Source organism: Schistocerca nitens, chromosome 1 (genome assembly GCF_023898315.1).
Source record: "Schistocerca nitens isolate TAMUIC-IGC-003100 chromosome 1, iqSchNite1.1, whole genome shotgun sequence".
NCBI lineage: Eukaryota > Metazoa > Arthropoda > Insecta > Orthoptera > Acrididae > Schistocerca > Schistocerca nitens.
Window position 1 is genome coordinate 780,599,323 of NC_064614.1, and position 23,638 is coordinate 780,622,960.

The following is a 23,638-nucleotide window of genomic DNA, read 5'->3' on the forward strand; positions in this document are numbered from 1 at the left end:
AGGATGTTCGTACAAATGTCTTTACTCCTAAGTAGCTGTCTGCTAGGTCTCAGGGTTTGTCAGTGCAGCTGACACCGTCTCACTAATGCCGCTTCCTGTATAGTCTTACTAGTAGTAATGCTTCTATGGCTAGTTCTAGCTATCTTCCCCATATAATAATTTTTATGTGTTTTGCTTTTGGTAATTATGAAATTTTGCCTGTTCAATTAAATGTGTGAAATTACTTTGAAATTAACAGTATTATTGCTGTTCAGGGTGGAAATGAAAATAATAATTATAAGGGAATGACAGGATAGGACTTTCATTTCAGATTGCTTGTTGAGTTATGGAACAGGAAACCTGATGGATGGATCCGTTCTATCCGGACAAATGCCCTGAAAAGACTCGGTATAATAGTGAAAAACTAGACTGAGTATGCTAGCAAGGCATCTCTCAAAAATATCGCGCTGCTTCAGGCGGAGTGAAAGCAATATTATCTCTTGTTCATTGACTATCGCTATATTTTACACGCATTTGGAGAAATATATCTCAGAACACTGTGTTTATTACAGTGCAGTCAAGTTATATGTAGAGAGCAACAGCGTCTACTACGTGCGTCAAACTGCACTCCACACTGCGTAATGCCGAAAATTAGAGCTTAGCGTCCCACTGTCCCCTGTTTTCGAGACATAACAGAGTAATATCGGCTTCTGCCATCTAAGGAAACATTTCGTTCTGAGTTCGGTAAAGTAATCGTTTATGAGACGACAACAGCAGAGAAGATCAGTCCATAGAGATAAACATTCCTAAGCCAAATAAACAAATCATCTTATTCTCCTCTTCACTTAAAAATCTCACGTTTTAATTTAATAATGCATCTGCTGTACGCCGGCGGGACCAATTAAACGTTTACTAAAATTGAGAGACGCAGTATTAAAAGGCTTTTCGATTGCGCTGGCGGCGCTCGCAGGAACGTTTTATGTCGATTGAAACAGCTCTTTGTTTATTTTGAAGCTCTGTCAATTATTTATACAAACGGTTGCTGAATAAATAATAAAAGGAGAAGTTCCGCGTGCTCACGCTTTTCGCCGGGAAGGGTGCGTAGCCATAACGCTTGCCTACTTCTCTTAATGTGGGTTTCTCAATACGTTTTTGGAGAGGATGCTATATGGAAAAACTCAAAGGCTATGGAGGAGCGGTGTACTTCAAGTAGGCAACGAAAACTCTCATATTCTCACTTCAAGCTACATTGATGGAAATAGCCTTCGGGTAAGTATTTCAATATTTGAACTGAAATTTACGCTGCTACCAAACCACGAATTCTTTCATAGCAGGAGAAAAATAAAAAAAGCTTGTAACAATTAGAAAGAGGCGTGACACAGAACATTATGTCTAGCTGAACTATGGTTATTTCTCTTTATCATGGCCTGACAAGGACAACATGCATACTATTAGAAGTATTCTGTACCTTTCTTAGGTAATGTAAGAATCGTTCCAGCTGAATTTGGAAAGGTAGATTTTGTTACCAGTCCTGTACGTCCCCATAGGGGCTACTGATATTTACAACAACAAAGCATATCGGATCTGTTTAGATCAGCTGTTGTGAGACGTAAATTTTGAAATTTGGAATTTGTTGCCATTCCTGTCATGTGTCGGGATACTTTCGACGTTTACAGTAGCAAGTTATTTCCGGTTCCCTTAGATCAGCAGTTGAGAGCTAAATATTTGTAATAAGAAGTGTAAATTATTATTTTATGAGAACACTTTGCAATATCATCGCTCTTCTGGTTTCGTGGTCCACGTAAATATCACCTTCTTTTATTGCTAGAGTCTGAATATACTGCTACAGTTGTAAGGATCTTTTACTATCACACGACCGGTTTCGGGTTCTTGTACGCCCATCTTCAGGTGTCGTAACACTGAGCTGTGACACAGAGAACCACGGTGGACGTGTACAAGACGCGGTGTGCTACTAACTGTTTACAATCTTGCTATCGATCCGAGAAGAGTGTTGCTGCATCGCCCTCTGCTGCTCAGAATAAACACTGGAGGACGACGAAGACAAGTGCAGCCAGGAGGGCGCACTATTGTTGAGATGAGACCCATAAATTGCTTTGTCTGGCTGCGCCATGTACGGCACTTTTTGAGCATTACGGCATTAGGTGTTGTACGGCAATAATTAATAAACTGAGCTGTTTACAGCCTTTATCAACACTACGCAGTCATAGTTCGTGCGCCGTGTCTGATGACCGCGCCTTCTGAGGGGAATTAAACCTTGTCATTTACCTATTCTGCTATCGATCGCGGACAGCGTTAAACTTCTGACAGTTGTCTAATTTTCTTCAGAGAACTTTAATTATTCTCTCCTTACCTGCTCCTCCTCTCAAAATATTTACGTACACTTCTATCACGTTCCTCCCAGACGCGGTTGGTAATTGCTTTCCGACACATATTTCTATTGGAGCTCGTAGCTGTTATGACATAATCTTCGTCCGCATCTATCTAGACTTCTGATGCTCACTATTTTTATGCTGCAATGTACGAAGATTAGTATAAGGCTAACTGTTGTTTATTGTTCTGGGAGAGTATATACGTATTTTTACTAGAAGTTGACGCCCATCCACTTTGGCATTTTGTATAGATATTCTGCTTCTGTGAGTCAACAAAACTTCCTCTTTTTTCAGGAGTTGGTACATATTCTGTTGTTTTCAATACACATTAAACAGGCTATGTAGTGTCACTGATTCTACTTCTAAACGGTAATGTCTTTTATATCTATTGGGTCAGTACATCTGAATTATAAGTGCACTAGTTTGAACCTTTAAAGTGTTGGACGAACATGTCCCTTTAGTTGTTATTGCCTTACCACAGAAAGATTTCAGGTCAGATTACTGTGTAATTTCATTCAAATACTGAGGCCTATTCTGAATTTCTAAGTGTTCTAGATCCTGTAGTGAAAGATATGATCAGACCACGACAAATCATGAATCAGTGGGGAAGGACATGGTTGTAACACTACTTCATAGAAACTCTGATAAAAATCATCAGCTCGAAACAACTTTCAGATACAATTCTACGACCTTTGTGCGACAATAATGATTTCAAAAGGAAGGGAAAGAAGCTCGACAATATTCAAGTTTGTATATTGATCTACATTCTCATACACGTAAAACTTTAAAATAAACAGTTACTCTACTAAGGGCTTTCGTTCATGTGTTCATAGAAGACATCTTTTGTCTTAGCGGCGGTAGCTAATCATGTGGTATTATACAACAGCGAACTGTAAATATCACACTAAAATATTGACATTTATCTTCAAACGCAAGCCGGAAATTGCACTAAAATTACTCCATTTCTTTTTGAATGCTTGCTTTTATGCAAACAAAATGCACGAAAACATGTTTTGCAGCACTCTTCAATTGTTTCAATTGGCTCTGAGCACTATGGGACTTAACTGCTGTGGTCATCAGTCCCCTAGAACTTAGAACTACATAAACCTAACTAACCAAGGACATCACACACATCCATGCCCGAGGCAGGATTCGAGCCTGCGACCGTAGCGGTCACGCGGTTCCAGACTGTAGCGCCTATAAACGCTCGGCCACCACGGCCGGCGCAGCACTCTTCCCACATAACTAGTGTAGAGAGCTCATATGATTTCAGCTGCACTGCGATCGGTTCAGGGAAGAATACAGCTGTTTGTGTTTGCCTGCAAATGCTCCGATGGGACATCATCCTTGTTGGGATTAACGGTACTACTTTCCTTGCAGCACCGTATCAGTAGAGCGCTGCCCTGGAACGCTGTCGGTTTGCCGGAGAAGTCCACGTTCAGTGTTGTACATGCAGCATTGAGAACTCTGTAGACGATGTTCCAAATAGGCACTATTGTAGTAGATCTTTGGAGGAGAAAGTTACGGAGTTAGGTAAACCTACTCAAAATGTAAATCTAAGTCAAAAAGTCACAGATGGTGGTAAAAAGTCTAGTAAATAAGCAATTGTAGTACGAAAATATATGAAAATAAATTGATGTGTGGTGTGATTTTCGCAGTGCACTTTTTTGCGTTCCATGTTTGTTATTCGGCAACATTGATGTGTGGGGTACGGTGTAGTGAGTTATCTAGGAAATGTTAATACAGTAACAAAAAGCATTGCGGTAATCAGAATCATATAAACACCACACTAATCTTACTGCATTAGGTAAAGCTAATGTTGAAACAAGTTTACATCAGGCCTATCATGACGACATAGTGAAGAACAGTCACCAGGAAGGAAAAAAAAAACAGGTATGTACTCAGTAGAATTATTGAGTGTATAAAATTCTGTGGTCTTTCGAACTGCCTTTTAGTGGTCATGGCAAGACAGAAATACCGAAAATCTCAGGTGTCTGTTTGGGCTTTATATGCTTAATTTCTGATTTGGGCAGTGTAGTGATACCCCATTCAGAGGTAATTTGGTTTTGGCTGGGCAGTATGTTGGAAACTCGCCGAAAAGTTATTTTGTTCATCTTCTCTTCAGGTGTCAGGCACGAATTGCCTGTTACGGTACCAATCTCTGTCGGGGTCTTCCTCTGTCTCTTCTCGCATGGCCCTTGTAATTTCTTGCCCTTAAGAGAAGTCTCTCACTCTCCATTTTTTGTAGATGTTCGTTCCATTTTCTTCTGTGTTCTCGAATTCTATCATTAAGGCTAAAGATCTGCAGTTATTCTCTAATATCTTAATTTCTTACCCTGTCTTCTCTTGCGCAACCATTAACACCTCTAAGGAATTTCATTTCTTGTGCTTGAATCCAGCTTTCTTGCTTCTTGGTAATCACCCAGGACTCACTTCCATAGAGCAGTGTGGGAACTGCAACAATTTAGTAAAATCTAATTTGAGTGTCATTTCTGGATTTGCTTTTTAGGTTTCTGTTAATTGTTCCACATATCCGGCTGACTTTACTAAGCTTAATTTAAGTATTTCTGCTGTAGCCATACGTCATTTCACATCCGAGGTAATTGAGATGGTTTACTTGCTCTGAAATGTTCCGATCTATCACTATTTTGGTTCTTTCCCCATGAAGGCCATTGTCTTAGTTTTTCTTTGGAAATTTACATGTTAAATTTTGAACTTATTTGTTTTAGCAAGTAGATTCCTTTCTGAAGGACATCTTCCTTATGTGCTAGGAACACTGCATCATCAGCATATAGTAAATTATTTAAAAGAATGTTTCTGTCTAGGTAGATGCCTTTCTGAAATTCTGATTTCCATATATGTAATATTTCATTAATGTAGATGTTGAACAAAGTTGGAGAGATGCAGCAGCCTTGTCATACCTCTTTATTAGTTGGTATCTCGTTAGTTGTTTTACCATTGAGATATAGAGTGATGTTTCTGTCTTGATATAAACTTTTTATAGCAGTTGCTAGATGCTTTGGATATCTGCGATTCGTCATTATTTCCTAAAGTTTCTGTCTGTTGACATTGTCAAAAGCTTTTTTTCTGCAGAAATATAGCAGACTGAGCTTGCTGCTATAGTGGCAGATGAAACAACATAGGTTTCCGAAAAGAGACAGTTGGTATTAGTGTTGCGCCATGAAAAGAATAGTGTTCCACATGAAAAGTTGTAGGGGTTTTCCAGTCCTGAAAGGCATAAAACAGGTGAACAGACAGCATCTTTGATCAAAGATAAACGAAACAAAATTATCGCACAGACATACGGTGGTGGTTAGAAGGTTGAGTTTAGGACAAAATTAAAAAAGGTGTATAATAATGCTCATTACGTGCGTTGTTACGTCCACCTATTAAATCTATCAATGAAACACGCTGCTTCACTAAATCTTCTAGTAGGATATTCTTTTTAAATTTGTCATGTTTTCATCCTTCTTTTGAATGTCGGTGGAAGGACTTTTTGCGTTAGAGATTCCTAGTCGTCCTGATACCAGAGGGAATCTTAAATCACGGATCGCAAATCTGGTGTTTGAACACAAATCCTTGGTGCTGCAATGTTTATTCGCACTACAAAAATCACCATGCGCAGCTGGACTCCGCCGCTTTCTAGTATTCTTCAAGAAAGTAACACCTCATGTAGATATCATGTACAATCAGTTGCAGGCAAGATCGGTCGATGTTGTAACAGTGAAAAGTTTAGTGTGTCGTTTCGTACAGGTTATTAATAATATGGGAACCACAGTCGACGACAACGATTCTACACTCACAAAAAAGGCACCGGTCACAGCAAGCGCCAGAAGGTAAGTCTTTACCGAAATTCCGATGCAAAAGAAATTTGCAACAAGATTAACAAAAAAGTCTGTGATCATCTCTGGAGCCCTAGTTCATCTAGACTCGGCAAAGCTGCAGGATTCCTAACACTTTGAAGAATACTCATGAAGTTTCACAGAGATCTAACTTAAAGTTGCTGCCCAAGCCTACACCATGTTCGAGAGACTAAAGTATCACTACTCCTAAAGTAAAAAAAAAAAAAAAATATCACTACTCCTAAGGTACAAAAAAAAAAATCAGAATGTTAAATAGTTACTTCGGGAAAAATGACAGGGCTAAAGTGTGTTATTTGTTGATTGGTTAGTCATGAAAAGCTCGGACAAACGAGGGAGAATAATTTTTTCTATTTGCTTAAAGAATACTGATCAATCAGAATAGAGTATGCTTCGCGCGTCTTTTCTCTTGGAGGTAGCAAATGCTTGCAGCAGTCTAAGTAGTAGGGGTCCAGCCTTTCACTGTGTGGTATGAGCTCCGAAGGAAGTTATAGTCTGCCGGTTTTAGTTGTGCTACATGTCTTAAGAGTGTTGTAAAGTGAAGGCATATTTATCCCGGTGTGTTTTTTTTTAGAAAGTACAGGTTTTTTAAGTAATTTTGTGTATGAGAAAATATAGTAATTCCGCGTGGCATATAGAGCAGATCGGTGATTAAAAGCTTGAATGCATTAGACACCGATAAACTGAATGGTGTGGCGAGCATTTTCATTTAAAAATAATCAGTGTTTAGTAGTTGTTCAGAGTTCGGGAAATGCGTTACCATAAACTTGCTAACGTGAATGAAAGGGTTTGTGCATGACTGTGTTATGATTAGCACGGGCTTGGCAGTGAACGTGTACATTATCAAGGTTCATAATTGACTGACTATTGCCAGTGCTTCCACCTTTCATTCAAAATTAAGGCCTTTTTTCCGATTCTAGGAATAGTTCCGTTGTATGCAGCCTGGTTCGAGTTGCAGTAATGTAGATTTCTAATCGGGTTTCGTACCGGTGATCTGCTGCAACGAGTTCACAAGGTGGTGAAGGACAAAAGAAAACTTGCCGCCACACACTCATGAACCTTTCTTTTATTTCCATCATTGCGTCTTCGATGTGCAGATTAAACAGTAGGAGCGAAAGACTAAATCCATGTGTTACACCATTTTTAATACGAGCACTTTCTTCCTGGTCGTCCACTCTTATTATTCACTCTTGGCTCTTGTACATAATGTATATTACCCGCCTCTCTATAGAGCTTACCCCTATTTGTCTCAGACTTTGGCACATCTTACACTATTTTCCATTGTCTAACGCTTTTTCTAGATCGACATATCCTAAAAGTGTCTTGATTTTTCTTTCGGTTTGCTTCCATTACAAGCGCAACGTCAGAGTTGCCTCTCTGCTGCCTTTACCTTTCCTAAAGCCAAAGTGATCGTCATCTAATACATCCTCAGTTCCCTTTTCCATTCTTCTGTGTTTTATTCTTGTCAGCAACTTGAGTGCATGAGTTCTTATGCTTATTGCGTCATAATTTTCGCACTTATCAGCTCTTGCAGTTTTCGGAATTATGCGGATGATATATTTTCAAAAGTCAGATGGTATGTCGGCAGACTCATACGTTCTACACACCCATGTCAATTGTGGTTTTGTTGCCATTCCCCCAGTGATTTTTAGAAATTCTGACAGAATTTTACCCATCCCTTCTGCCTTATTTGGTCTTAAGTCCTCGAAAGGTCTCTTCTACTCTAACATTGGATCTCCTGTACCTTTTAAATCGACTCCTGTTTCTTCTTCTATCACATCAGACATGTCTTCCCCTCATAGAGCACTTCAATGTAATCTTTCCACCTACACACTCTCTCCACAGCATTTAGCAGTGGAATTCTTGTTACGCTTCAGATGTTACCATCTTTGCTTTTAATTTCACCGAAAGTTATTTTGACTTTCCTATATGCGGAAGCCGCGAGGGATTAGCTGAGCAGTCAGGGGCGCTGCAGTCATGGACTGTGCGGCAGGTCCCGGCGGAGGTTCGAGTTCTCCCTCGGGCATGGGTGTGTGTGTTCGTCCTTAGGATAATTTAGGTTAAGTAGTGTGTAAGCTTAGAGACTGATGACCTTAGCACTCAAGTCCCATAAGATTTCACACACATTTTTTAATATGCGGAGTCAGCCCATTCGACAGTCATTTCTACACTCCTGGAAATTGAAATAAGAACACCGTGAATTCATTGTCCCAGGAAGGGGAAACTTTATTGACACATTCCTGGGGTCAGATACATCACATGATCACACTGACAGAACCACAGGCACATAGACACAGGCAACAGAGCATGCACAATGTCGGCACTAGTACAGTGTATATCCACCTTTCGCAGCAATGCAGGCTGCTATTCTCCCATGGAGACGATCGTAGAGATGCTGGATGTAGTCCTGTGGAACGGCTTGCCATGCCATTTCCACCTGGCGCCTCAGTTGGACCAGCGTTCGTGCTGGACGTGCAGACCGCGTGAGACGACGCTTCATCCAGTCCCAAACATGCTCAATGGGGGACAGATCCGGAGATCTTGCTGGCCAGGGTAGTTGACTTACACCTTCTAGAGCACGTTGGGTGGCACAGGATACATGCGGACGTGCATTGTCCTGTTGGAACAGCAAGTTCCCTTGCCGGTCTAGGAATGGTAGAACGATGGGTTCGATGACGGTTTGGATGTACCGTGCACTATTCAGTGTCCCCTCGACGATCACCAGTGGTGTACGGCCAGTGTAGGAGATCGCTCCCCACACCATGATGCCAGGTGTTGGCCCTGTGTGTCTCGGTCGTATGCAGTCCTGATTGTGGCGCTCACCTGCACGGCGCCAAACACGCATACGACCATCATTGGCACCAAGGCAGAAGCGACTCTCATCGCTGAAGACGACACGTCTCCATTCGTCCCTCCATTCACGCCTGTCGCGACACCACTGGAGGCGGGCTGCACGATGTTGGGGCGTGAGCGGAAGACGGCCTAACGGTGTGCGGGACCGTAGCCCAGCTTCATGGAGACGGTTGCGAATGGTCCTCGCCGATACCCCAGGAGCAACAGTGTCCCTAATTTGCTGGGAAGTGGCGGTGCGGTCCCCTACGGCACTGCGTAGGATCCTACGGTCTTGGCGTGCATCCGTGCGTCGCTGCGGTCCGGTCCCAGGTCGACGGGCACGTGCACCTTCCGCCGACCACTGGCGACAACATCGATGTACTGTGGAGACCTCACGCCCCACGTGTTGAGCAATTCGTTGGTACGTCCACCCGGCCTCCCGCATGCCCACTATACGCCCTCGCTCAAAGTCCGTCAACTGCACATACGGTTCACGTCCACGCTGTCGCGGCATGCTACCAGTGTTAAAGACTGCGATGGAGCTCCGTATGCCACGGCAAACTGGCTGACACTGACGGCGGCGGTGCACAAATGCTGCGCAGCTAGCGCCATTCGACGGCCAACACCGCGGTTCCTGGTGTGTCCGCTGTGCCGTGCGTGTGATCATTGCTTGTACAGCCCTCTCGCAGTGTCCGGAGCAAGTATGGTGGGTCTGACACACCGGTGTCAATGTGTTCTTTTTTCCATTTCCAGGAGTGTATTTCGATTGCTCCATATTTACCATGAACACTTCTCTGCACTTCCTATTTATTTCAATCCTCAGCAACTTGTATTTGTGTGTCCCTGACTTTCCGTGAACATTCTTGTACTTTCTTTTCTCATCGATCAGCTGAAGAATTCCATCTATTACCCATGGTTTCTTAGCAGTTACCTACTTTGTACCTATGTTTTCCTTTCCAACTTTTGTGACTACCCTTTATTAGAGACTTTACTGCCTACTGAGCTATTTCTTTTTGCTGTTTCATAGCCTTAGAGAATTTCCTAGTACTTCCGTGTACCACTTCTTTGCATATTGATTATTCGTGACTAATCGCTTAAACTTCAGCCTACTCTTCATCCCTACTACACTGTAATCTGAGTCTGTATCTACTTCTGGATACGCCTTACAATTCCATGTCTGATTTCGAAATCTTTGTCTGACCCCAATGTAATCTAACTGATTCCATGCTTACCTCCTCATTCTGTTATTCTTCAACAAAGTATTCGCTATTACAACCTGAAATTTATTTATTTATTTTTTTTGGTCCTCAGTCTACTGACTGGTTTGATGCGGCCCGCCACGAATTCCTTTCCTGTGCTAATCTCTTTGTCTCAGAGTAGCACTTGCAACCTACGTCCTCAAATGGTTCAAATGGCTCTGAGCACTATGGGACTTAACATCTATGGTCATGAGTCCCCTAGAACTTAGAACTACTTAAACCTAACTAACCTAAGGACAGCACACAACACCCAGTCATCACGAGGCAGAGAAAATCCCTGACCCCGCCGGAAATCGAACCCGGGAACCCGGACGTGGGAAGCGAGAACGCTACCGCACGACCACGAGCTGCGGCCTACGTACTCAATTATTTCCTTGACGTATTCCAATCTCTGTCTTCCTCCACAGTTTTTGCCCTCTACAGCTCCCTCTAGTACCATGGAAGTCATTCCCTCATGTCTTAGCAGATGTCCTATCATCCTGTCCCTTCTCCTTATCAGTGTTTTCCACATATTCCTTTCCTCTCCGATTCTGCGTAGAACCTCCTCATTCCTTACCTTATCAGTCCACCTAATTTCCAACATTCGTCTATAGCACCACATCTCAAATGCTTCGATTCTCTTCTGTTCCGGTTTTCCCACAGTCCATGTTTCACTACCATACAATGCTGTACTCCAGACGTACATCCTCAGAAATTTCTTCCTCAAATTAAGGCCGGTATTTGATATTAGTAGACTTCTCTTGGCCAAAAATGCCTTTTTTGCCATAGCGAGTCTGCTTTTGATGTCCTCCTTGCTCCGTCCGTCATTGGTTATTTTTCTGCCTAGGTAGCAGAATTCCTTAACTTCATTGACTTCGTGACCATCAATCCTGATGTTAAGTTTCTCCCTGTTCTCATTTCTACTACTTCTCATTACCTTCGTCTTTCTCCGATTTACTCTCAAACCATACTGTGTACTCATTAGACTGTTCATTCCGTTCAGCAGATCATTTAATTCTTCTTCACTTTCACTCAGGATAGCAATGTCATCAGCGAATCGTATCATTGATATCCTTTCACCTTGTATTTTAATTCCACTCCTGAACCTTTCTTTTATTTCCGTCATTGGATCCTCGATGTACAGATTAAACAGTAGTTGCAAAAGATTACATGCGCGTATTACACACCTTTCAATCGGAGCACCTATGACTTTAGAAATGTTTTAATATAACCAAGGATTTTTATAAATATTTCCATATTTTATTTCTCCTTTTCAGGGGTTGAATTTCGGAAAAAATTGAAAGACGTATATTATTTTTTCCAACCGAAAAGCCAAATACAAATTTTCAGAGACTCGACGTCCAAAATGCTTTCGCAATTAAATATTTCCAAAATAATATAATAAATAAATTAATATCAGCAGTTATGTCAGGTATAATCTGTGATTGGTGTATCAATAACTGAACTAAACTGGTATGCAGAAACCACATTATTCACATTCATGTGTATTTAAAAATATATATCACCTGACATTGCGTTTTGCACCTGGTAACAGTTTTCCTCCGTCTGACTTGCTAACTCTTTCTGCTTTACGAGAAAATCAACCACGAATCATCAGCCCATAAACAACAGTTAAATGGTAGTTTTGCTGTTTCGGGAACGTTACGATATATGTATACCTTGTGGTAATAGTCAGAAAAAATGGCACATAAAGCTCAGTGTAAACCAAGTAATTTTCAATGTACGCCAAAGGAAAATGATTCCTGTGAGTAAATTAAGCTTACATATGCTTCGTGTACACATTGATTTAGTTCACGAATTTATTGTTGCAGGTTACTTCTGGCACATCACGGACATCCATTACAATCCTCGTTATTCAACTAATGGCGACTCCCGTAGAAGTAAGTATAATTCATAAAATCACTATTCAAATAAACATCGTAAGTCGAAATTTCATTGAGTATTTTGGTCTAGTAATATATTAATTACTTCACCATTGAGAAATCCACAAATGAATGAAACATTGTTCGCACGAGATGTATGGTGGTACAAAAATGTGATTCAGTGCAAAACACAGCAGATTAAATTACGTACTAATCATACTATAAGAAAAGCTAACAACCACGGCGTCTTTAAATAAATCTCACACTATTTAGTGCCACTGTTATTAGTCACAATCAGAACTCAACGAAAGTCTTTCTCCGGATCGGCGAAAGTATGGCTCCTACCAGTTTGGGTCACAATTTTCAACACCAAGCACAAGAAAAACTTCAGAAAAAATAGTGACATCAGCCCATGCATTACAAAAATAGGAAGAGTTACGCTTCACGGTTATCGTAGTACTTCAATGAAATTTCAAAATATACTTTCACAAAGGGCGACAGCGCTTCTGAAGAATGCTTTGGGAAGGCCATTGTAAATAAGGCTTTATGATTTATGGAAACGGCGTCTGAAAGAAGCTTTCTGTAAGAGTTCTAGATGCCTGAGAAGTTTCTGAATTATGAGTACTTATGAGTTCTGTCATTTGGAGCAAGGGTGGATACTACACAATAACAAATTCTGTCATCAACATCAATAAACAAATGATCCTCCGCATCACGTCACGCAGTCTGTTCCTATTATGAGAGTGGCCGACCCGTACAGCACGTGGGCCAGCAGTGGCAGCCCTGCTCTTATTCGTATGCTAACCCCTCTCCCCCGCCGCCGTAGCCCCATTGTGGAGTCCAATATACGCAAATCGCGGGGACCCGGTATCGGATTTCGTTATGCACCGCAATTTCTGCGCTGCAGCGGATACCCCCCGGAATAGATAAGTAGCATTTCACCCATCCTACCAGAAGTCGTTACGTAATATACATTATTGATCTGTTCTACCAAGTATGCGAAAGAGGTGCTGCCATATTATCATGCGTGAGCGCAAGGATACTTGTAGTTTTGAACATCGTTTATATTAGCGTAGAACATATGCACTGTAGGTCGTCTGGTTCGAATTCTGATGATGACAGAAATTTTCATTACCAGTACCTGGGTGGAAAATGGAGGAGAAGTGGCCTGTAGTTGATGATCAAGAGACTTTGTGCCCGGTCGCCGGGTTAAACCTTCGCATCGTTACCCTGGAGCTGTGTGTTTTTATGGGAGTGTGCGTACAGAGTTTCAGAGGTTGGACAAAAATGTGGAAACAATAAATTACGTTATCTATGAAACCCGTTGGCATTCGAGACAACTTCCACTCCTTCCGGGTTGTATACGGTTTTGAAAATAATCTTGTACTATCCGTTCTTGAAAATAGTGGCAAGTTAAGGTATGGATAATAGATGTCATTACAGATCATGCATCCTTCTTTCCAAAGGAGGGCACGAAAGTTGCGTATTATCACAGAAGTGCGACGCTTCATCCACGCGTTCACAAAAGCACTCCTGGACGATGCCAGCTGTGCGAGAAGGGCCCTGTCGTATTTTAAAGCAACATGACCAATTCGTCACAAACACTCTGCTGTGGAATGGACCTTATCAGCCAAAATGATGACAAAATCCTGGGAAGCAATGCGGCCATGCTAATTGCCTGGATTACCACGTTGTGGCTTCCCAAATCATCACATAATCCCTTCCATTTCACTCCTGCGACATAAACTATACCAAAAGCTGGGAACAGCGTGAGACAAGACTCAACCGACCAAATGACAGTGTTCCCTTGCTCCATCGCCCACGTTTTCTGCCTTCGGCACCACGTCTGCTTCCTACGTGTATCTGCATTACTGACGTGTGTGGTTATGTACTTCCAGCCCGCCCTGTAATTCGCTGCTTATAGAATACCCTTCGTATTGTTTCGGTGTAGGCAGAGCTCGCTAGTTCTGGAGTGACTCTGACAGCGGCCGTCCTCTTATAAGTCGTCACAACCCTCTTCAAACAACCTTGCGTCACTATCACTCAACGCGTACTCTCTTCCGCGTTGTGATTTAGCGGATGATGTTTCCCCGCTTTCCCTGTATGTGGTACAGATCTCCGATACAGTGCCTCTTGAAACTGCAAACGCTTCAGCTACCTTGGTTACTGAAGCACCCACCGTGCGAGTAGCCACAGTTTGTGACGTATGAACGCACTCACGTCTACACATTACATTGTTCTGACGACGACGGATACTTGCATAGTACTGAGGACGTCGCACAGGTGACTTACCTCATCAAATACAGCAGTGCAACCTGCAAGCTTGGCCAGCATTTGTATTTATGTTCTGTCGGGCACTTCTCGCGGTGTTTTCTGGTCTGTGCTCAACGCCTTTATATAGAATGACCTCATAAAACGAGGTGTAGCGAGATTTCCTTGGCGCTTTATAAGAAAAGTAGGTAACGTCCCGGTGCTAGGTTTCACCCTCTCCTTTTTCGCCATCGTACGCACATACACCCATTACTATCGTCTGCACTCATCACATTGACTTCAAACACAATTATCACACGCCCTGAGAATAGAAACACCCAAAGCTTCGCCGCCAACAACGCCACTACTCTCTCCCAGTGCGTTACTGTGGGTTACTGCCGCACTGGCTGATGTGGCAGGCATGAACGCCGCCGAGACATCCGCGTAACGTCGCATACCGATTCCACAACGTTCTCCCCTCTTCGATGAATCTGGTACTTTCTAGAAGGTACATGTATGCCGCATTTGAGGAACTGGAAGCTCGTATCTGTCTAGAACGTTTTGGTAACAAAGTATTTTCGTATTTGCGATCCGAATCAAACTAGGAAGAAGTGGTACACATCCCTAACAATGGTCTCTTTTACCATAAAGATATCATGTGAGCTGGCCAGGGTGGCCGAGCGGTTCTAGGCTCTACAGCCTGGAACCGTGCGACCGCTACGGTCGCAGGTTCGAATTCTGCCTTGGGCATGGATGTGTTTGATGTCCTAAGGTTTAAGTAGTTCAAAGTTACAGAGGACTGATGACCTCAGAAGTTAAGTCCAATAGTGCTCAGAGCCGTTTGAACCATTTGATGTCATGTAAACATTGCTTCGCTGCCAGTAGACAGCGGTGTCTTACGCAATTCTCTTTCTATTGATTGCTGAGGTTTTTTCGTGAATCTGGGATTCGTTCTATGTAGGATTAATTGAGGAAGTAGAGAATATGGTTGTAAGTACAACACTCAGAAATGAACTGACAAGAGAGGAATCTATGACAAGGTTAGGTCAAACGCGTCTTACGATCTATTCTGCACCCATCCCGACCCCCCCCCCCCCCCCCGTATAAAAGTAAGGAATATCCAAAGAAAATCAACACGTTATCTTACGAGATCGCTTCATAAGCATGAAAGCATGAAAACGTGAAAGCGGAGATTCACATTCAACTACATCGGCGGAAGCTGAAGAGAAATGTATATCGTGGAGAAGTTTAGTGCTAAAATATGTGAGAGATTACGTTAAAAGAGGTCTATAGCTAAAAATAGTACAGTCACTATTTGGATTACTAAACATAATCCTAACAGAAACCCAAAATTTAATCAAAATGAAATATTTTCTGGTGCAAAGAGGCCAGTGAGAGATTACTTCCTCTCATAAACAGTTAGCCAAGCGTTTGTGACATGTCATCAGAGAAATTCGTGCTATAACTTACCAGCAGCCGCTCTTCCCACGGATGATTCAAGACTTTAGAAATAAAAAGGGAGACTGCAATGATACACGAAGTGCTCTCCCTCACACACCGTAAGGTTGTCTGTGGAACATAGAAGTGGATGTACAATAATTAACCAGTCTGTAAAACCTTCACCCACTTCTCCACAGATCTAAAACAGAAGTCGTTTGCCAATCGACTATGCTTCAGAGGAGCAACAGGACCAATCAAACGAAATGCTCTAAATTTGCAGGCTATTTTGACCGCTATTAGCGAAAGAAAAATCTTGGTTGGTACGGCGGGTCATAGTCCTCTCCACTTACAATCTATACGCTTCGATCTATCTGCTGGTATATTCTTGGGGATCTTCTGGTTTCCCCGGTTCAGCTAACCAAAGTCTACGATGCGATATCAGAACATAGAAGATTTTAACTTTAAAATGGACTAAGTCAGTTATTCTGTGACAAACCAGCATTCTGAACTACAGATAAAGTCCTCTCTGCTTTAGATGATATGTGTGTCTCATGATTGTCACGTACACTACACAGGTGTTTCTGTGTTTGCTACCAGGTAATCTGTTAGGTGTAACTGGTCAGCGATGAGGTTTCTACATCCTGGTTCTTCGTAAATTCTGTGAACAATCTCTGATAAAATGTTGAACCCCCAAAATGTCATATTGCAGCACGATTATTTTTTCTGATACAAACGGCATTTACAATATTGATGCATTGTAAAAGATGAAGTTCCTCATTTTGGCGCTAGAGGAGCCCCTCAGGTCCGACCGAGGGTCGTGTCATCCTCGGCCAGTGGGGTCATCGGACGTGGTTAGCTGGGTATGCAGTCGGCACACCACTCTCCCGACGTTGCCGGGTCTCTGCACCTTCTAAATGCTACTATGCAGTTGAGTAGCACCTGAGTTGACATCACACGGCTGAGTGAACCCTGTATCTGCCCTCCAACAGAGGAAAGAATCCCTGATAGTACCGGCAAGCGAATTCTGGGTCCTTGTGTGGCACACTGTAGCCCACTGACCACACAGAATCGCAAGTGGCCATTGATACATTATGCGACAGCTAGATAGTCCATTTTCATTAGGATCGTGGAGCTGTTTTACTATTCCATTTCTTCATCTCAAATACACTTATCTCCACAATTTTCTTTTTTAATATACCTTAAATACATGAAGTCGATTTGAACATGCTTCAGTCCCATCTTCAGGTACGTTCTGCAGATCGCCAATAACACCGAACAACAGCATTCGCCATTTTTCATGTTTCAGAAATGAAAATTGAATTTTCTTATAAAATAGATCGTGCTATATACGAAAATGGCAAGAAAATGCTGAACTAGTACGAGTTTAATGTGATAAAGGGTCAGTGTTATCTAGTCTTAGTGAGAAATAAACAGGAGTGCGCACAGTCGAAGTGATAAGAACATAACTTACCTGGATGTTAAGAACGGTGCATTTTTACGTTTCCCTTGTATTGTGGATTTGGAACAACTCCTGAGATCGTCCTGCAATAATCAGCAAGTTTAGACTCGCTCCAACGCCCTGATATCGTTTTCTCATTGTCGGTATGATTTGACGGAAATGTTCCGCTTGTTCATCGCTGACTACTCCGCAATTTTCTGGGAAGAAGTCTATATGGGGTGCTACATAAGTATTTTGAGAGGCATATGGCACCCCACTGATTGGTACTATGCCGAGAAGTTTCCCAAAAATTTTGTGACCAAGTCTGGGATAGAATTCCACGCTGTCTTGTAACAGCGCATCAGATTCGGGATCTTGGGAGTTTGGGGTCGAATAAATATTCCCTTCCTGATTTTACTTCCAGTATTTCGTGTAAATTTACTCAGAGTTAAGCTGAATGCGTCTTTGTCTTGGTTCACACTCTTAATATAGTTCTCGATTAAACCTACTTGCACAGAAAACAGCAATATTTTGTGTAGTCGAGCCACAGGCCAAGAAGTACGGCTAGAACTTTCAAGTCACCACAGACATTCCAGTTGTATTCGCTATAATATATACACCTTGAACGACTGGAGACAGGACAGTCATATTCACATGACATGTACATTAGTATGTTCTGCAGAAATTATTAACATTTGAACCATGTAGGCCCGCACGTTCAGAGTCAAAATCGATATGTCGGTGCAGCACTACCTACTGGTAAAAGCGCCTGTGGCTCTCGTGGTCGCTACAAACCAAAAGTAATGGATCAGTGAGACTTAAGCAGACGTGCAGGATTACTCACAGACTTATGCGCGAACGTATCGTCAAATCAGTGAGTTGAAAGAGGGTGCATTATCGATAGGAAACAATGTGCGATGTATCCATCCGGCTAATTGATACTCGCGTAGGACCAAATATTTAAGCAGTGAAATGAGTGCGTGCAGAATGGTTCACGGAAAGCCGAGAACATGACGAGATGAGTCAGGTCGCTGATACTTGTGCGGCTCGTGTTCATGCCGTTTATTGTTTCTCATCATCCCTTACGGTACTGCCACCTCGTTTTCTTGTTCCATTTACTGGCGTCACTAACTTCCTGCCTTACCTGCCGTGAGTGGTAGCAGCAGCGCTTATCGATAAGTGCACTGTCGTACCATCTCTGGAGCGACCGATAGTACTTCCGGGTCGTCGTGTGCCTGGAGTTCAGCTGGAACACAGCAGCAATGAAATCCATGGGCTAGCAGGACAGAGCGGATGCGGTTATATTTGTGGGAAAGTGCCAAAATAAATTACTGTCAGTTGCACTCAGCATATAAATTTTATTTCTTAAAACACACAATCACACAAAGAAGAATCAAAACTCTCAAGGTTTTAATGAAAGACCTCCTTTGATTTAATTTAGATCGGCTGAAGGCCACATCGAAAATCCAAGGCACAAGGCCTAAGCAAGAAAGTGAGCCACAGGAGTTCTGGAGGTTTTACTTCTTTAGAAAAAATTTCTTTTCCTAAATATAAATAGGCTGAAAGCCTTAACTTAAATTTTTCCCTTAGATCTCGGCTGAAGGGCTCACATTAATCAAGAACAGTGTTAAGGCTTAATTTTAGTAAATTTAATCTAAATAGGCTGTAAACTCAGCTGAAGGCCGCATATCAACAAAACAATTTAACGGCTTAAGCCTTGGAAGAAGAGCTTTCAATTTGAAAAGGCTGAAGGCCTTATCTTAAAATATTTCGTGTGAAACTCGGCTGAAGGCCTCACACTAAACAATAACAATTTTATTACTTCAGGGCAAGATAATGATTTTGAATTTTAAATTTAAGAGAGATTAAAACTCGGCTGAAGGCCACCACCATGCAGAAAACAATTTTGCAGTTTAAGGCCTAAAGGGAAGATCTTCTAAATTTTAACTAAAATAGGCTAAAGGCTTTATCCTAAAACGCTTCCCATAACTCTCGGCTGATGGCCACATACGAAACCCAAACAGTCTCACTGCTTAAAGCCCAGGCAAAGATATTTCCAATTTTTAATTTAAGCTGGAAAACTCGGCTGAAGGCCACATAAGAACGAGAAAATATTTCTTACCGCTTAAGTCCTAGACAAAATTTTCGAACTTTTGATTTGAAAAGGCTGAAAACTCGGCTGAAGGCCGCATTAAAACGAGAAAATATTTCTTACCGCTTAAGGCCTAGACAAAAATTTTGAAATTTTGATTTGAAAAGGCTGAAAACTCGGCTGAAGGTCACATACCAACTTGAAACCAATTTATGGCTTAAGGCCTAGGCACAAGGAATTTTCACTTTTGAAACTTCCTGGCAGATTAAAACTGTGTGCCGGACCCAGACTCGAACTCGGGACCTTTGCCTTTCGCGGGCAAGTGCTCTACCAACTGAGCTACCCAAGCACGACTCACGCCCCGTCCTCACAGCTTTACTTCTTCCAGTATCTCGTCTCCTACCTTCCAAACTTTGCAGAGGCTCTCCTGCAGGTTTCATACCAGCGCACACTCCGCTGCAGAGTGAATATCTAATTCTGGAATTTTCACTTTTAATTTTGAAAGTCTGAAACTCGGCTGAAGGCCACGTACCAAACAAGAAACATTTTTTTTTTTTTTACTGCTTATGGCCTAAGAAGGAAAGCCTTGCATTTTTAACAAGCTAAAACTCGTCTGAATGCCACACAGATTACTTAAGACTAAAAAGAAAATCACTATGTAAAACACAAGAAACGTTGCTCAGAAGGTTCCAAAGACTGGCCTTGGAAGGTAACACTAATGCACGATTAGGTGAGACAGGCAGCCAGACCAACAACCTCTTAATCGGAAGACAACCCAACTGAAAGCCAGCCGACGAACCAACCAACAAGAGCAGTTCTGCTCCACGCGACCAGCAAGACGACAACAAGATGTCAATAGCACAACGTTCTGGATACTTGTGCTCAATCCAGCCAAGTCAGAATGAACAGACAAAACTGCCAACAGCACCTCAGCTATCTCCGTGGTGCTTAGTCTGGCCAAAGTCACTGGCGGCGTGCACACGTGGTAGGAGCTGTGAGGCACATCTTGTGAGGGTTATGATGTTCGTCGCCCACCGATCCTGGACATTAAAGTTGAGTGATCACTTAACCTACTATCAAGCCTCAACTGCTATCACATCTCTTCGTTTAATCCTGGTTGTCGCTTCCTGGGAGATTCCCACGAGCAACAACGTGTGTGCATTGAAGTTGGCTAGAATTGCAGCCATCTCGCTGTGTAGTGTTAGGTTAATTTAATTCATTCCTTTATTTATGAAGTGTACCAGCGGTATCTTCTGCCTTGTGACCGTCGACAGAACGGTGACCTGTCCTGGTCGTCGACGTAGTTTGGGCAGTGTATTTTCCTCATCGTGTTAATTCTGTCCAGCGTGGCATGTAGTTCGACAGCAGTTGTTGGTAGTTTTGGAACACATCGTACACTATCAGGGGTGACTGTTTATTACGGCATGGGCTACTTTTGGCGAATGTGCAGAAACCTGCTAGACAGCAGTGGCATATAGAATGAAGTCACTGGGTACAGGAATGGCATCAGATAAGTGTTTTCGGACGAATCCACGTTCTGTTTGCTTGAAATTGATGGCCACATTTTGGTTCGCCGTAGACAGAGGGAGTGGCAGCACAATGACTGCATTCGCACAAGACACAAAGCGCCAACTCAAGACCTTAGGTATTGGGTGCTTTTGGGTACAACCACAAATCACAGTTGGTGCATGTCCAGGGCACTGTGACCATTGTTACATTTGTGGAAGGCATCCTGCGAACCGTAGCCATATTCTTTCTACATAATACCCCAGATGCAATTTTTCAGCAAGAGAATGCATGACCACGAACACGTGCCTTCTTGGTGTCAGAGGATGTCAGCCCTTTTCCCTGGCCCGCTTCATCACCATACTTGTCACCAAACGCAAATGTGTGGGTTATGGTGGAAAGACGGGTGCAGTGCTGTAACACAATTCCAACCACCACTGTTGAACTTTTGGAACCAGTTGAATGCAGCGTAGATGGCTACACCACAGGGCGTCATTAGCGCCTTCTGCACGTCGATGGGCGAAAACTGTGCCTACTACGTAACAGGACATATGCTGAACCGAGTAAACTGAGAAGTTAATCATTTCTGCAGACTATACTAATGTACATGTCCTGTGAATATGAAAGTCCTATCTCTAGTCGTTCAAGGTGTTATGTTTTTTCGGCACATGAGTGTACTATCAACGTTGGCATACGTATCCTTTCAGTGTACTGCACAACTTACTGAAATTGATGGCAACGCATTTCCACTGTTCACTAATACAGATTTCAGACTTAGTTTTGATGCACCTATCAACAGCCATTGAGGTTATGTTCTGTGGTAAGTTTAATCATAGGACCAGTTACATTTTTACAGAACAGTAGATCGCTTCCACTGAAAAAGAATCTTCTAGAGTATTTTGAATTGTCCGAAAAACATATGGAGGAAAGGTAGCCTAATATGAGACACACTTTTGTAAACCCATTTGAAAGACCTATTTGTACCTAGTTTTATTTTTTATGATGGTAATAATATCTTGCATAATTTAATTTTATCATTCAATTATCGCATTTGTAATAATAAACAATCTTTCAGAGCAGTTATTAAATCTTCATAAACAAAGCATTTCGTAGAAATAAGATCAAGATTTCCTAATATGAGACGGTAATAATATTTTGCTTTAATTAATTGTACTACAAAATAATGGCATATGTATATACAATTTTTACATGTTCATTCATTTCTGTTATCGTTCACTTATTTCACACTACTTAGGTTTATATTTACGACGTCCGGGGCAAGCAATCTTCATGAGCCCAGCGATAACCTTTCGTGCCCATTTCTCCCCGTGTTTGTCTTCAGAAAAGCGCCCAGTACAGAACAGATACTCTGCGTCATCGTCATCACTATTGTCTGAATCCCCACTGTCATCAAGATGGACATCGGATGCCGAGTCACTAGACGATTCTTCTGCTTTAGGTCTACGATTTGAAGATTTTCCACTCTTCTCCCCAAATAACTTTCCGGCTGCTTTCTTAGCTTCAGCCTCTGATTTCTTCTGTTTAGATACTTGCAATGTCTTCACCCAAGGAGTTGAAGTTAGTAACGTAGCAGAGCACGAACGCGATGTTTGACCTATTTGACTATCTCCAGGTGGTTTTGCGATGTGTGGGAGACGTCTGACGTCTGCCGGGCTGACAGCTTGACCATCACCACCAGTAGTTTAATTTCGTTTTTGCCGTCTCTTTCTTGAAGAGCGTCAGCATGGTGATGAATTGAAAATTCATGTTCCCTAAAGATGTTTCTGTTGCATGGGATGAACCGTTTTACTGAAGGTATTCAGAGATGCTTCCATTGTTGCTGCTCGGATGTAAGCTTCCCCAAATAACCTGGCTATTAATAATGGGGTGGTAAAACGACCTGGGTTACTTGCCAACCACTTTTCTATCTCTTGGGCATAGTAGGTTTTCAAAGGCCCCATAAATCCGACTTCAAGTGGCTGCATTTTATGCGTTGAGTGAGGTGGCAAAGATACGATATGAACATTGTTTTCACGTGCTTTATCTAAAACAACGAGATTCTTGGTGTGGGAATAATGCCCATCAAGAATTAAAAGGACAGGGTCATTTGAAGATGGCCTTACATGACTCACAAAATGATCGAACCACTGAGTAAAAATTTGAGTTTGTATCTAGCCACTTGGATGACGAGCTCATATTGATCCTGCAGGAGCACCGTCCATCAATTCCTGCTTCATATTCTTCCTTGGGAAGACGGTTAGTGGTGGAACATATGTGTTAGCTTCGTTCATACACGTGATGAGATTTCGCCTTTCTGCTGCACAGACGTCACCCCAGTTTCGTCAACATTGAAGACTCGATGCGGGTTATGGTTGACTTTTGATAGCACAGATTCGTAAATATCAAGAAATCTCCCACATCTTCTGGAGTGAAAGCTTTCACTCTTGTGCTGCAAGACCCTGAGGAGTTCTCATTGATGAAATGGGGTATCTGTTAAGCAAAGTTCGGAGCCATTTCTTTCCTGCTGAAGCCTTTTCTGAATTGAAGGGATTCTTCAGTCTATTCCTGACAGCTAACTGGAAGGCCATGCTTCGTATGTCCTTACATTTAAGAGCATAAAATCGCTCTTCCATTGCAAGGCAGTATTTCACTAGTTCATCTTCCAGTTGACATGAGAGAACAGGCCTTCTGCCAACATTAACACCAACCAGCTTCTCGGGTGTGCGAGTT

At 42.3% G+C, this 23,638-nt stretch overlaps 1 protein-coding gene across 1 annotated transcript in view; it reads left to right on the forward strand.

The window, feature by feature from the left end:
- LOC126203490 (acid sphingomyelinase-like phosphodiesterase 3a) overlaps window positions 1-23,638 on the forward strand; it is a 1,221,386-nt gene that overhangs the window by 1,076,901 nt on the left and 120,847 nt on the right. The window contains exon 4 of the mRNA XM_049937847.1: window positions 12,132-12,200. Within this exon, the coding sequence (XP_049793804.1) occupies window positions 12,132-12,200 (69 nt within the window). The remainder of the gene's footprint in view (window positions 1-12,131; window positions 12,201-23,638) is intronic.